At 46.7% G+C, this 16,564-nt stretch overlaps 1 protein-coding gene across 4 annotated transcripts in view; it reads left to right on the top strand.

Annotated features, from left to right (window-relative positions):
* Positions 1 to 16,564, top strand: part of LOC135904019 (protein DENND6B) — a 101,528-nt gene that overhangs the window by 78,329 nt on the left and 6,635 nt on the right. For 3 of the 4 annotated variants that reach the window (XM_065434566.2, XM_065434564.2, XM_065434565.2), the window contains one exon: positions 1,166 to 1,240. In XM_065434566.2, the coding sequence (XP_065290638.2) occupies positions 1,166 to 1,240 (75 nt within the window). Of the gene's footprint in view, positions 1 to 1,165; positions 1,241 to 2,735; positions 2,864 to 16,564 lie in introns of those variants that run through there. The other variant, XM_065434567.2, reaches the window with a different exon arrangement.

The raw sequence follows: 16,564 nt of genomic DNA, 5'->3' as shown, positions 1-16,564 counted from the left end.
TCGACCCAGATGATGGGGTGGTTGCCTAGGACGCGGTGGAGGATGAACTGTAGAACCCCTTGTCAACGATATCTGCCATGCCAGGCTAAGTTGTCGTGACCAGCACAGTCAACAAATGGCTCGGAGCTGCATTCTCCGGGAGACGTCGATAGAGCCGAGCGCAGATCAGTGTTTAGCAATGGTCGGTGGAGCCCAGGTTGTGGGTCAGGCCAGTGTCCTCTTGCCTGATCGGCCAGTCCGCCCTGTCAACCAAGCACAGCTCGACCGTGGACTGTCGTCCGTGAATGTCCCCGGAGGAGCCTGGTTCTTTGGAATAGCAGGGATGCCTCCTGGCTCTGTCTAGGGATGCACTGCCACCGCTTCATAAACTGCCACCGCCTCCTTGTGTCAACCTCCTAGCCCCACTGCCCACACTGTCTTCCAGCACTTTCCTCTTCCTTTACATCTCCCTTTTCAGTTTGCTGCCACCTGTTTTTTTTTTTTTTTTTGCTCGAGTGTTGCATCTTCCTTCGCAAGTTTGTGTTCCAGTTGTCAAGCACATCTCACAACACAAGTACGACATTGCGCGCAAATACACAACAAGGTGTTTCTTCTATTGCATGGAGAGCAAACACATTGTATGTCATGGTGTGGTGATGTGGCTGCCTCTTCCACTGCCAAAAAGAACAAACCAAACTTTCTCAATTTTCTGGCTGCTGAGGACAGGGAGCTTGAAAAGCAACTTGAGGCCAATGTAGTTGGAGAATTCCTGGGTTGGCTGTATCCTGCAGGTTAAGCCAGCAATGACACCTCTGCCAGTTGCATGCGCATCGTCTTGCTTCATTTTCTGGCTGAGTCTGTTCACAGTGACATTATTTTAGAACAGTGCCTTGGCTGTTCTCTAACAATCCCTTCTTGTGAAAGGTAGTCATCACTATGTTAGAGCATTTATGTGTATCACACTTGCTGTTCATAACCTCTGGAAAAAGAGAAAGAGGAAAATGTTCCTAGTTCACAGCTGTTCTTGCAAAATCAGTCATTGAATGGCTTGCAAAATCAGTCATTGAATGGCTTGCGCAATAAAACATGCAAAGATTAAGATACCCAAAAGCCGATTGTTGGGCATTCTGTTCTTGCAATGAAAATAAGTAAATAGGGCCTAACTATTACACTATTTCCTTCCCAGGATTTGCTTCTCTGGACAAGGGACAAGGAGGAAGTGGAAGTTGTTGACCTGGTCCTCAGGCTAAAAGACAAGCTGGTAAGTGCATGAGTAGAGCGATTGCGAATTGACATGACTCTAAAAAAGAAGTTATGTTATTATTTCTGGATCTGGTTTACTGCCCTCACTGAGTGCTAATTAACTTGTAGGTGTTGTATGCTTATTTTTTTTTATTTCCTACCATTTAATCTTTATTTTTATTTATTTATTTTAGAGCAAGGATTTGCATTCCTGAGTGTAAGCTGATCATTTGAAAGCCTGTGTTAAACAGGCTTTATGACTTGAACACACATACGTACATATAAAATCAGGGTGTCTACCAACCGGGAAAACAGGGAATTCTCAGGGATTTTGAGTAGTCTGGAAAAACTCAGGGAAAGCTCAGGGAATTTGTGCTTCAATCAGGGAAAATTAGCTGTAATTTTATTGAAAGAGTCAAAAGTCGAGGTAATGCTGGCTCGAGTAACAGACAGGAATCATAATGCATCGTCTTTGACACCCTGTCGTTGGCTGGAGGAGTTTCCAGTGTACAGTCAACGACCAACTTCCCGGATTCCCGATAATTAGGACGTCGTCGCGGCACCATCACTTACCCCTTGAATCAATGTATCAGAACATCTGAAATTTTGGACGCAAGAACTCTTCGCTGTACAATTTTCCAGAGGTTTTGCTGTGACCACAGGTCCGAAATGGCATTAAACAAAGCCACCACTGCTGCCATTTTGATCACCTTGCCGCCTTGAACCGGCGCTCTCACACGCAGATCCACTGGCAGCTGTAGCCACCCCTGCGGCAACGCTAGGCCTAGCTGCTTCGACGTTCGCTATGAACATTCTTGCCGTTCACTCTTAAGCAAAAGTACACCCTTTTGCCACACAACAATAATTGTCACCTGTCTTCTCCGCGTTGCCTTTCTTTAACGCGGCGAGCCCGGTACTTTCCAGTAATGAACGGCATGCACGTTATCAGCGTGACATAGCATTGTCGACAGGAAAGCACCGGGCACGGCGTTTTCAAGAAAGGAAACGCAAGCAAGTCAGATGACAATTATTGCTGTGTGGCAGAGATACACCCCAAAAGGTGTAACTTTGCCTAAGAGTGTTGGGTGCCACATTTTTTATTTAAAGAATTCGCTGTTGTCAGCAATGGCACAGACTGCGCCTTTGTGGTCCTCGTGATTGGCTTAGAAGCTTGGAAAGCATGGTGCGTTGCATAATGCCGGTTCCTAAAGGTCAGCTTCGCCTCTGTACAGAAATGTTACTTGATGAAGCATACGCAAAAGTATTGCAATGAAGCATAACAAGCGTGGGAAGCGGCTACTGCCATGGGACACAGTATGTATTCCTTAATTATACATGCGTGCGCCTCGTATTTACTGTCACAGTACAAGCACCGATATGCCTAATACATGTACCAACAGGCCTTTAGAGCATTTTCAAATGTGCCTGTGGTGGTTTAAGCCCTTAAGGGCAGTAAATGATGTGCATTTATTTTTTCCAAGTGGCCGATTTTCTGACGTTTTCGTGGCTCCTAGGGAGTTCTAAAAATCGTACGTGGACTGTGCAACTGACCAAGAAGGTGCTTCAAATGGTCTGTGGGGCGAACGAGTGGCCAAAGGAGGACAAGAACAGAAAGAACCTACGCATCGAGGAATTAATGGGAAAGGAAGTGTGCTGCCGCAGTTTTGAAGGAGCTTGAACTCAAAAAACAAAGTACTGGCTGATGCCAAGATACAGGTGTCCTTCATCCAAATAAAAATAAACTCTTTAAAGCAGTGAAACACAACACTGAGGCGTCATGTGCGAGCTGAAAGTATGTCAGGACAGTTGAGGTTGACTTACGAGCTGTTGAGAGAGAATCTTGATTGTGACAACGTTTGGGCCTCATACCACTGAGCTTGCTATGAGTTGATAGAAATAGCTCATATTCGAAAATACTTGCTTCTGTATGCATCTCCTTTTTATTCGTACAGTATTTCAGAATGTTTGACTCGATTTGCTATTTTTTTCGAAGACATCTTATTTGCAGTGCATTTTACTAACCCCTCCCTTCTATTCTCATTTCAAATAACATAAACACTACTCCTTAGTATTCAAATTGGACTAAGTCGTCTTTTTAAAAATTTTTTTCATATGCTTACTAGAGAGTGACAGCATCGGGTGATATGGTTTCAGCCTGTCGTGGCATAAAACATTGTTCTGCATTACTCAGGAAATTTTGCAAACGCACTCAGGAAAAACCTGGAAAGCTCAGGGAATTTGGAAATGTCAACTTGGTAGACACCCTGAAAATATGTTGTTAAGGCACATTTTGACAAGCACTGAAACTAAACTGTTGGAGTTCACCAAATAGTCGAGCATGTGCTCATTGTTAAAATGGCACTATTGACATGACATTTCTCTGAAACCCTGGAAGATATATCTAAATGGCATGTGCTATGAAAATGTGTTCTTGCTACTGGTCCACTAAGGTACTTAAATTGTAAGGCGAGGTTGGCGGTGATTGTGTAGCAGCCAACATAAATTTCAGACATTGCACCTAACTGTTTCATTGCTTTTGAGGAATACTTTTGTCATGCAATAGCAGTAGCTATAGCTCCAGGGCACACTTCGACTCTTTCGCTACCATGGGCAAAATAGGGGTTTTCGTAAGCTACACACATCTTTATTTCTGAAAGAACTGTTGCACTCAATATGTTATGTAATACATCAACAAAAAGCAGAATGAATGCACTTTTCATGCATAAAAGTTTCGTTAGCGAGATGGATGTAAAAAAATTGCCGACGATTATGTTACTTCCTAATGTGAAATTTGAGTGCAGCTCTTCAGCTGTTTCGGGTAAACTATCTGCGAGCCTTGGACAATCCATCTCGTGCGGAACATTTCGCACCAGCCGCCGTAAACGGAGCATAGCTTAGCGCAACTGCCTCCCTTATCGGAAGGTTGTGGGAGGCAGCGCGTAGGCACGTAGGAATGTTGCACGGCAAAGACGTGGTAGCAACTGACTGATGGCGCCGATGCTGCTAGCTAGTCAGCTGAAAGTGGCTCTGCTGTTCGGTTTGGGAAGTGCGCACCATCATCCCCTGGTACTAAGCCGGCGCGTCAGCAACCGCAGAACACACTGCGCGCTTGCGCGGTCGCTGCCACGGAGAGTGAGGGCACTCGCAGTGGCCAACGACGGTGTCTATGCGTTTCGGCATGGGGAGCAGCACATCATCGAGATCAGCCGCAACCGAGCCGGCGCTCTGATTGCCGCCGCCGCACAGAGGTGCCATGACATAGGAGGAGCAAAGAGAGCAAGGCTCGCGTCGTGTGCGAGAGATGGCGCCAGGAGGATGGGGGGAGGAGGGGGAGGATGGGGGGAGAGATGGCGCCAAGGGGATGGGGGGAACAAAAGAAGAAAAAAAAATAATTCATCTACGCTGGTCCAAACAAACTTCCTTTTCATTGATACAAATGTTTGTGTGATGTGTCTCATGTTGGTGGAAAATAGTTTGTTGGGACTTCCAATTTATGAATCTGTTTCCTTATGAAGCTGGGCCAGTTATTGTTCAATGTGATTAAAGGGCCCCTGAAACGGTTTGGACAAATTTTGTAGGCGCATAGGGTACAGCTTAAGTAGAACATTCGCACCACAATTTAAGTGAAGCGTTACGTATTAATGGAGCTACAAGCGATTAGAAGTTACCATGCTTTTCCTCCTCAACTCGTTCGCCGAGCGAGCGGGGCTAAGCTCCGCCTTCACCGGTCCTGCGTCACGATGCGACGTCACATCGTCCACTTCCGGTTGTTTTGGAGCCCGCCCCCGCCCGCGCGATACCTCTCCGCTAGACGCTTGGCTGTCGACCCCAAGCGAGAGCTATCGAAGCAGCGTGCGTTGCGAGCATTCTGTCGTAGCGCCAAACGTGTCTGGTATTCCGTTAACCACAGGCAAGCTGGTCATATCGGCGAATGACTGGAGGCATAAACTCAAGCTGATGAAGGAACTTTGGCGTAGACGTACGTGAGCGGCCCGATCGGTCTGCACGGTCTAGACACTTGTTGGCGCAGCGCTTAACCAGCCAAACAATACACTAATATTGCTCTAACCAAGTGTAAAACATTTTAAACATTTATAAAAAACAACGTGTTGATGATTACACTCCTGCGAAAAATACGCACCAGCAGCAAAGAAGAATACGCTTCGTTGCTGCTACTGTGTATGGTTCAGCTCTATGCCACCAGGTGGCTGCACCATGCAGACCATTCACATTTGCCCTTCTGCTCATCTCGGCTCATCCCATTACGGCACAGTCAAGCGGCCAGACCCTGTCCCCTTGCGCTTACGTTTGCCCTAATAAGGGACTCGCGAAACGCTAGTGCGTTAGTAATCTACTGGTGTAAAGTGACGGCCACAAACGCGCAAATCCTGGCGCCGATCGGATAGCGGCAGTCCGATGCGCAGCAGCCAGTTCGCTCGTACGCTGCCCTGCAGAGGGACACAATGTCGCAGCTTGACATATTGCCAGTCGCTACGTTTGCAGTCCACAAGGCAACAAAGTCGAATCATAGTGCTCGCGAAAAGCCCGAGACCAACTCCGACCGCGGAGCTCTCGTCAAAATGGAGTACGTTGTAACACAAGCAGACGATACTTGCTGTGTGCCGGAAGTGCTTAAGTGTACTGAAAAATTGTTCTTGTGCATTCTCTTTATGCTACTTTCTTTTTATAAAAACAAATTAACTAACATTCCAACTATTACGAAGATCGTTTGTTTACCATAAAGTTGGAATAATTATCGATCGCGCGCCCTGGTCAGCCAATCGGATAGCTCGCCCCACTGACGTCACATGGGTAATTTCGGTCATATGGGTAGGGGCGGCTTAAAATTCCGCCGAGCAGTGCGCTGCAATCGGCAGCGATGTGCATTTTTAAAACCTTATAATAAATTACACGCTTTACGCAGAGCACTTAGATGTGTCAATTAATGATCAGAAGGACCTACTCTAACGACTCGGTACGTTTGTAGAAAATCATCAAAAGCGTTTCAGGGTCCCTTTAATACAGGATGTTGTGCCAGGTTATTCCTGTAGACACTTAAACACTGCGGTAATGTGTTTGGGCATACGTTTGGTTATGGAAGGGTGCAACACTTTTCGAATTTGGTACTTTGGTACCTACCCTGAGGTGCACACAGATTTGGCATGGGACATGTCACAGACAGACTTGCAGATGATGGATGGACAACAGACGGAGAAACAGAACTTGATTTATATGACACTTCAGAAACAGTACAGTAACACGCACACAGAAGTAACAAAAGCTTTCAATTCAGCTACCAAAGCTGACACAACACTTAACACTTGAGCTCAACGCTCACACTTAACGACTTCCCATAAGCTGGGGTTGTCTACTGCGCTGCTCCAAAGCCTGACCTAAAAACCAAATACAGTAACGACATGCAGCATGCCGAGCATGCTCTTATATAAAATGGCCCGAAAATTCTAGCTACGGGCGCCTGTGCTGAGAAAGGGAGTAGGCATTGCAGCATGTGCTAGGTTGCTTCTGTCTCACCCTTGTCTCCTTCAAAGAGCTTGAGCCTTCTTGAACCGTCTGTCCACGCTCACGGGCCTTCGAGTTTGTTCGAGGAAATTCTTATCTTTCTCTTTCTCCAGCAGCCGTGCCGAAAACGTCTAGCATTACCCATAGCGGCCTTACAGGTCGCTTCCAGTGACAATGTTGGCATACCTTTCAGTGAGCATAACAGGAGTGACATCTATCATTCATGGAATGTGCAGCCGTCGCTTGTCGAGTCTGCAGTTTTAATGGCCACATTGGTTTCGGATGTCGATGATGCACTCAATTTTCTGTCCCACGGTGGTTGCCATTCCAACAGTTGGCAGCTGGTTTCAATTCAGTTGCTCTAGTTAACATATATTCTCGGAATCCCAAGCGGAAGAAGAATAAGCGCCGGAACTGCTGTGCAACAGGCTGCCACGCCACAGTGGCGGAGGAGACCCAGGCAGGAAATAACGGTTTCCCATCGAGACCGTGGGAAAAATCTCACTGGAATGTATCGATGATAAGCTGTCTGAGCACGCTTCACAGACTGGTGGGTCCCCCTTCCTTAAGAGATGGCTGTCGGCTGTGTGTGGCCAATTCCCAGACGGCACAAGACTACCTCGTAGAACCGTTCCCGGTGTTTGGCACCCCACCATTTATTCAAGATGAGTTTAATGCTGTGGAGTTTATTGTGGAGCTCAGAGTCCCAATCATTTTGCTGTGAACATTTCATTTATATTCGTTAGGATGATGCGTAACCTCTGCCAGACTTATTTTTAAAGGTAAGTTCATAGTTGATGTTTCGAGCAAAGAGTTGATTCAGGTGTTCGGGAAGGGTTCGAAGTCTTAGAAGAAAATGTGCACGAAAGAAACACCTGCACTTATCAAGTGGCCATTCATTTGACTGTTCACAGAGACTTGGAACAGTAGACGTTCGGAGAGCTGCCATTGCTAGTCGGAATCCCTGATGGTGAACTGGATCTAAAACTCTTGGTGTTGTAATCCTTCTCCTTTGTTGGTGCGAGACAGATCTATGTAGCTGCGGCAATTTAAGGCTGTGCTTTTCTTTAAACTTTTGGGCAACTGTAATTCTTCAGTCGATTTGTCCAAAACTGTACAAAAGAAGACACGATCCCTTCTGACCCCAAAGCTAATCATCGGAGTGGGGGGGGGGGGGGGGACACAGCCTACCAGAAAAATGTCAGGACGGGGGGAGTATGCTCGATCCCTCCAGCCCTCGACATTGTCGGCACCTATGCTGGGATTCATCTTTGTTTTCATGCCAGACATATTGTCATGTAATAGTGACAGTGAAGAAAGCAGCAAAACTGGGAATGATGAAATTAGTGTATTATTGGGAGAACTTAGGCCCTTCAAAACAGGCTACACTCAAAGAATGGCGACAGCGGCGAACACAGTCAGTGATCGTTAAAAATCTGCTCAGCGGGTCAAGTGCGTCGGCTTTTATACATCAGTCATCTAAGGTTCTAGAGTAATCGCTGGTACCCGTGTGTCTTCCAGAAAGTTCTACACCATTCGCATCGTGCATACATGAAATTAGATTACACAAGGTTCGGTGACTACAGACAGCGGATAGAACCATTGATGACATTCGAGAAACTTCCGATACATGCAGGCACATCCCACGCTGTGCCTAAACATTTGTTAGACGGCGAAAAGCGGTCACACAGAAAAGGTAAAGAACACGTGTCAATGCCCCCTCTCAAAAAGCATCGTCCCGATGCTACATAAAGGAGAACTAAAAACAAAAAGGACACTTATTAAAGAAAAGTAACAAAACAACAAAGAAGCAAAGTCGAAAAAAGAAAAGAGAGTCTGAAGTTCAGCTATGCAAAGTCGCAAAGTTCGTTAGCGCTGGTGGAATGGCTCCAGTCGCACAACACGGACTACAGTCGCAACCGGCTATATCGAACTTGTAAAAAAATGCCTATCAGTTCGATATAGGGCATAATTTGATATAAGCCTGCTAAAGAATTGGGATGTCATAAAAACACGTACCATTTATAAAATCACTTTATTGATGAAAGTAGCTTAGTTTTGCATGAACTAGTCCTTTACTCTCTTCTGCTTGGGCAATTTCGCTACCTGCGACGCACACACTTCTCCACATTGTCTAAAGAGTCGGAGCAGCTGAGGCCCCAACCTTCCACATTCGCGCAGAAGCATCAAACTAGTGCGAGTGCACCAACCACCTCGGAGGATGTGAGCAAAGGGCCAGCGTTGCTTTCCTCATTGTGCCTACTTTCACTTGTGCTTGGTACTATGTCGGCAATGTAGTCTTTGTTTTCGGGCTTTCCCGTGGTTGCGACACCATCATCTGCACTCCCAGACTTGTCAACCATTGACTTGTCAACGGCTTCCGGAAATTCTGACAGCTCACTCCAAACTTCGGCTACACCGGCAACGGCTTTGTTGTATTCATCCGAATTTGCAGTCATCACTGAGCATGCGGAAGCCGGCACGTCTGAGGCAATTTTGGATAAACCACTTGTACATGGCCGTGTGTACGCGTCGGGTGCCACAGGCACCAGGTCGCGAGTTTGCCCGCTTTAGCCCTAATCTACCCCTTATTCTTCAAGATTGTGCTGAGAGTGCTCCTCGGAATCTTGCATGATGTGGGGTCATCTGCCTTCTCACTGCATTCAACACGATTTATGATTTCAAGCTTCACGGCGAAAAGTAAATTCTGCCAGTTCTTCACAGCAACACTGCGGGGAGAAGGCCCGCAAGGTGCAAACACAATGAACCAGAAAAGCAGCGAGACAACTAGCACTTGTGCCATCTTGCACGACGAAGGCATGAGAGCCTCTGATTGGCTGTCTGAGCAAGTGCTGCGGGCGGGCCAGGATTATATTTTGCAGGGGGGGTGTAGACGGCTCGCCCGACATAGCGCAGTCACGGTAGGGAGATCAGTTGGATGGAGCTGCGCCGCCAGGCTTCTTAGCTCTGGGTCTGCTCGCTGCTGCTCGACAAAGTCGTCTTTGCTTATTGTTGCTAAAAAGGCGGCGGGTCCTCGGGAGCGCAAGACAGGCAGTCGGCATCAGTGTTTTCGTCCGGACTTGGTAAATTACAGTGATGTCATATTCTTGCACTGAGGCTCTACTGTGATAGGTATCCTGATGGGTCCTTTAAGGTCGCTAACCAACACAAGGCATGATGGTCGCTTAGGACTTCGAACGGTCTGCCATATAGGTAAGGGCAGAATTTTGCTGTAGCCCATACGATGGCAAGGCATTTTTTTTCAGCTGTAGAATAATTGCCTTCCGCTTTTTACAGTGACTGGCTAGCATAAGCTATCACCCGTTCAAGTCCATCTTTCCTCTGGACTAGGACAGCGCTGAGACCTAGGCTACTGGCATCAGTGTGCATTTCCGTATTGGCATCTTCGTCGAAGTGTGCAAGTACCAGTGGCGACTGCATGCGTCATTTGAGTTCTTGAAATGCGTCGGCCTGCGGCGTTTCCCACTTGAACTCGACGTCAAATTTAGTTAGATACGTCAGCAACGCAGCAATACATGAAAAGTCTTTGACAAAGCACCTGTAGTAGGCGCACATGCCAAGGAATCTACGCACTGCCTTCTTGTTGACGGGCTGCTGGAACTTCGCGATGGCAGCCGTCTTCAGCAGGTCGGGGTGTACTCCAGACTTGCTGATAACGTGTCCCAGAAACAGCAGCTCTTCATATGTAAAGTGACACTTTTCCGGTTTCAAAGTCAGTCCAAAAGACTTGATTGTCTTCAGTACTGTTTCAAGGTGTCTCAAGTAGTCATCGAAACTTACAGGAAAAACGACGATGTCATCCAAGTAAACAAGACAGGTCTGCCACTTCAACCCTGCTAACACCGTGTCCATCACGCACTGGAACGTTGCAGGCGCCGAGCACAATCCGAATGGCATGGCCTTGAACTCAGAGGCCTTCTGGCGTGATGAAGGCAGTCTTATCTCGATCCCACTCGTCGATTCCTATTTGCCAGTAGCCAGTCTTGAGATCCATTGACGAGAAGTATTTAGCATTGCAGAGCCGATCCAATGCGTCATCTATCCGTGGAAGGGGGTATACATCCTGCTTCGTGATCTTTTGATAATCGATGCAGAAACGTAGGGTTCTGTCCTTTTTTTTTTACCAAGACTACAGGAGACGGCCACGGGCTTTTCGATAATGTTGTTTTGGATAATGTTGTCCCGTAGCACTTCGTTGACTTGTTCCCTTATAGCTTCACATTCTCGCGTCGAAACTTGGTATGGGCTCTGGCGGAATGGTCGAGCACACTCTTCGGTTATTATATGATGCTTTGCAACTGGTGTTTGTTGAATCCTCGCTGACATCGAAAAGCAGTCTTTGTGTCGTCGGAGAAGACTTCTGAGCTGTTGCTGCTTACTCATGGGGAGACGTGAATTTATGTCAGTCTGATTTGGGTACTATGGTCGTCGAGGTAGATGCCGCAGAATCCAAGAGGACAAACGCATTGCTGGTTTCTAGAATTTCCTGGATGTATGCGATTGTCATGCCCTTGTTGACATGCTTGAACTCTTGGCTGAAGTTGGTCAGTATCACTTTCGCCTTTCCTCCATGCAGTCGAGCGATTCCTCTTGCTAAGCAAATTTCACTATTGAGCAGCAGACTTTGATCGCCCTTGATGACGCCTTCTACGTCTGCAGGTGTTTCTGTGCTGACGGAAATAACATTGCTGGAGCGAGGCAGGATGCTCACTTGATCTTCGAGCACACTCAAGGCATGGCGACTACGAAAGCTCTCCGGCGGTATCGCTTGATCTTCCGACAGCATTATCGACTTTGAGAGGTACTGGGATTGTTACCCAGGCCCTCCACCACATGTCATGCAGTAGTGATGGTGAAGAAAGCAAGAAAACTGGGAATGATGAAACTAGTGTTTTATTGGGCGAACTTGTGCGCTCAAAAACAGGCTACACTCAAAAAATGGCGACAGCCGGCGATCGTCGAAAATTTGCTCAGTGGGTCAAGTGCGTCGACTTTTAGACTAAATCATTGAAGGTTCCAGAGTAATCGCTCGTGCCCGCGTGTCTTCTAGAAAGTTCTACGCCATTCACATTGCGCATACATGAAATCAGATTACACAAGGTTCGGTGACAACAGACAGCGAATAGAACCATCAATAACATTCGAGAAAGTTCTGATGCATGCAGGTGCGATAACATTTGTTTGGCAGTGAGATGCGGTCGCCGGGAAAGATAAAGAACACGCGTCAATATTTGTGGATAATACATAGACAGCTTAGACCGTCTGTGGCCGAATAGAGAACTTGCTGATGGCAGCTGTCTGGCCTGGTCACTTGGTTCACTAGGTGCGTGGCCCAGACAAACAGACAATTTTGTCCATGGGCATGTGGAACTGAGTAGTGCATGCTTTGCGCTACTCGGCTGGGCAACATTCCAAAATAAACACTGTAGCAACAGGATCAATGAAAGACAAAACAACTCAGGTGCTGCTGCACTCGTCGGTGCGGCTGCGGGAGGTGCATGGTTTGATCCCAACCGTCAGACACCCAACGCTTTATGAGATGGGTACAAGGCAGTCCCCAGGCCAGGAGCGCATTGCTTGGGAGAGGCTTGCACAGACCACTATGCTTGCTGTGCAAGAACCAAGGCAAACAAAACACAACTCAAAACAATTGCTGCCACTTCCATTCCGGCAATGTCCTATCATGTATGTCCTTCCCAAGCATTGAGCTCCGTTGTACTGGCCGAGCAGTGGGCCGCAAGCCTGCTTACACCTATTTTGCTGGCAGGTACCTGACTGCAGCACCAGTCTGCCTTCCATAGCAGTGGTGGGTGCTCGATGTCAAGGTGTACATATTTTCACCGTAGTAGGTTCTGAAACGCGGCCAATACAGACCGATTTAAGAAAGAAAACACAAAGTGTATACGCTCTGTCGCACACACACACAAACATGTTTATATCAATTCAACGACATATAATTTGTAACAAACATTACTATGGAACACTTCTAAGTATGGAGTCTCTGACTAGTCTGCACACTACAAAATTAGGCCATTGAAGTTTGCACTTCACCATATGATGGAGTGTGGGATGTCGGAGGAGGTCCCGGCCGGAATAATACAGGTGTCAAGAGGGCTGCTACTGAGGTACCCAGCTGGAGCCGAGTTAAGCTGGAGGTAAGGGTCAGCCGATTTTTCCAACATCCGTTTTAGTGTCTGCACTGTACCTTAGGCTGCTCCATTTGACTGCTGGTACCTGGGACTGGACGTGACGTGATGGAAGCCATAAAAGTGTAGAAGCGCTGCTTGCTGGGCCAGTTGGTTTATGGCGACACTTAAGAAAACCAGCAAGAAATTTAGACGCAAACACGACAGAAAGAAGAGACACCACTACGCTGGACTAGCAACTAACATATATTTGAAACACGGATCACCTTCGAACATCAAACCACCAACGCATGCGCAGTGCTCTTGGCAAGGTACAAAATCTTTAAATTGATGAGCAAACCATTGTGTCCCAACTCATCTTTAAATTCAGCCTTTTAGAAAAGCTTTCTCTTTATTGCTCAGAGAGATAGCTATAACTTGTCTCAAAAACTGCAAATTCAGCAGACGTGAATTGCGGACTGTTGTCTGTCACAACAAGTTCTAGAATCCTGTATCTAGCAAACATACTAATGACTTGTACAATAACTGCCGCAGATCTCGTGAACGATAACAGGGCGAGCTCTGGATAACACGAAATAGCAGTCGGCAAGTTCGTGCAGGGCCGTCACAAAGTTATCCGCACTTTCTCTGGGGTTCTTGCTTTCGGCGATGGAAGTTTGCACTTTCGTAGACTGTATTCTTCATGGCCACAAAATGGGCGTCAAACTTTTTCTTCACTATCTCGTAGCCTGGAGACTCCTCTTAGGTAAGGCTGACTGTCTTTAAAAATTTTTCTGGTCTGCCTACCCATGGTGTACGAAATGTTCACACCTGGGTTTCTTCCATTCTGTCGTTGAGCCTTGACGCGTAGTGGTAGTCATTGAATGACATAATCCGTTCTGGCCATACGGAAGTCCGGTCGAAGTTGAGCGGCGTTGGTGGCCAGGAGCGTCATCACTGGTGGGGCCGTCATCACACAACCAAATGCAGGGTGAGCGCCGCATTGGCAACTAGGCAAGGAAGGTCAATCCTACTTCTGACACTATGTCGTGTCTGCTCTTGTAGAGCGGTGACATGAGCAAAAGACTGATGCCACTCTTGTGTAGCCATGTACCCATAAAAGCCTTGCTTATTAGACAGCCGCTTTTTATCCCTACAGGGACAGTCACAGGGCATGTGCACACTCGTGCTTGGCCGGAACCGAGATAACCGATAATACTACAGTTCTCTCACTTGCCGCTCACCTGGTGGCACATACTCGGACACTCAAGTTGGCGAGAGGTTCATCGAAGAGTGGCCCACACTTGGTGCATTCATGGTGCAACTTGCTAAAATGTTGTTGGAAGAACGGCATTAAAGCTTCAAGTTGCTGTCCTTGAGGAACTCTTGTGACGTTGGTTCGATTTTGCTCAGCATTGGAGAAATTTAAAGAATCTGTTTTGTCATTGTAGAGCAGCAGATACCTTGTTGCATAAGTTAGTGTCAAAGACGTTCGTCGAAGAGTGGTACACACCTACTGGTGCGTACACAGTGACCCAAGTTGCCATCAAAGGAGGTTCATTGAAGACCAGCAGAGACCGAGTTGCAGATTGCCCAGTACTCCAAGTCGGCGTCAAAGAGTTTAATTGAACAGCGGTACCTACCCAGTCCCACATCTAGAGACCCATGTTGGTGTGAAAGAGGTTCATCGAAAAGAGGCATGCACGTACATATTTGCACATACTCAGTGGCCCAAGTTGATCTTATGGTTGGTTCTGAACTGTTCCCTAAGCACAGCAGCCTGATTTGCAGCCTACGCATTCAACCACGGTCAATCCATTGAACCAGGTAGGCAGAAAAACGGTTGGAGACATACATACTATAGCAGCCTTTGTCCTCTTTCCCGGCCGCCTTTTATATATGGCATGCTCCGGCGCGCGTCTCATGCCTCGTGCTGCGTGGCTAGAAAAAAAGGCAAGAATAAAAAAAGAGCTTCTGCTCCTGCCAACCGACCGAACGGTTCTCAGGCTTTTCGCTTGCGGACTCACACATTGTTGTAGTGGGTGTAATCTTGGTCCCTATAATGCATATATATAGTTAGTCTCCGAAAGTGCATGAAGTACCACAAGAATGCGAACACATTAAGACCGGTGGATTCTTGGTGGCACTGGGATTCGAGTAACTCCCTCATACGAGGCGCATGCTCATGCTCGACCATTTCGCCACTGCTGCAGTTACTTTCTGGCTTGGTAGACGAATTCGGCCATAGGTAAGTGAAACTGTGTATGTGCTTTGTGGTCTTGTTGGTTAAGCAAGATTCCGAGATAAATAGTGCAGTGACAGGATCAATGAAAGAAGAAACAACACAGGTGCTGTGCCTGTATTATTTTTAAGCTGTGATGTTACTGCTGCGCCAATTGCGCAGAGGTGGATCCTAAGCACATCCTGCTGCATTTTAGCTAAATGTGACAAATGTGTGCCCACTCAATGACGAAAAGGTTCTTTGGACTTTCAGAAATGGAAAAACATCCTCAAGTGCCATTTCTCCGCATTATTGAAAGTGACATATTGTAGACCAGTGGCTGCATTGGTGATGGGTGGACTGAGCCAAGTCATGAGATATTGTGTTCACAGCGTGATTCCTTCATTATTTTTTACCTCGCTGCATTGGGTTGCCTAGACATTGGGGCAGCATTGCTTCTGGTCACTTTTCACGTGGCAGCAAACAGTCGTGCTGCACCAAACAAGACCCTATACTCTCCCACATCGCAATTGCTTGCCTGCTTGTTCACTGCCGCTTTATTGTGGCATCGTGTTAGAGTGGTGGGTACTTGCACGCTGCCTTTCTAGTTTCCCCTATAATTTCCTAATGTTTTAAATTTTACAATTAAAGAACTTGGACAATCTTATCCAAAGACAATTCCTGTGTCTCTTATTGTGTTTCTACTCCGAAGTTTTATTCTTTCATTTCAAACATGAAGTAAGCAGTAGATAAACAACAATTTTTCAATGCCTTCTTAACTGGAGCAATCTCTCCTGCTCTGTCAACAGCCCCTTAAATTTTTTGCAGTCATGTTAACATTGCCATTTTGCCAAAGCTTTGACTAAGGCTTTCTTGCTTGTAACATCACTGCACATTATGCGGGGCTTAAATTTTGGGGAGTATTTGTTCCATAACTAAAGTAAAAACTCTGTAATACGTACCAGCTTAATAAGTAATTTCGGTTTATATATAGTCGGGACGAACCCCCGCCTCGTCTCCACAGAGCTTAAATGAATTGGCTGACCACCTAAACTGTAGTTGCTTAGTGCATGCCAAACGGTTAATGCATAGTATTTACTTCATTTTTCACTGCGTACAAGTGTGGAATCGGCTAAATGTCGTGCGCACAGATCATAGATAGGGAAATTGTGTTGCACGGACCTTTCCCTAACGGCAATCGTCACTGATATTGATGTCAAAACGTGGTAGCCATGACGTGCTCCCATAGCTTGTAGCACTTCAACATCGTTGTGATGGAGGACAGCATGGATGATGGCCCTTCCATATCTGACAAGGCTAGTGCATTGACCTTCGTGAGGGTGTTCGCAGAGAAGTGGGACCTGATAGAGAAACTAGCTTGCAGTCTTGCCGGGTTTGAGGATGCTGTCATCGCTGAAAGGCCACCGCGGCGGCAAGTGAAAATTTGTTATTTTTT

Source organism: Dermacentor albipictus, chromosome 5 (assembly GCF_038994185.2).
Source record: "Dermacentor albipictus isolate Rhodes 1998 colony chromosome 5, USDA_Dalb.pri_finalv2, whole genome shotgun sequence".
Classification (NCBI taxonomy): domain Eukaryota; kingdom Metazoa; phylum Arthropoda; class Arachnida; order Ixodida; family Ixodidae; genus Dermacentor; species Dermacentor albipictus.
The sequence above is the reverse complement of the archived record's forward strand: the minus strand, read 5'-3'. Positions and strand labels throughout refer to the sequence as shown.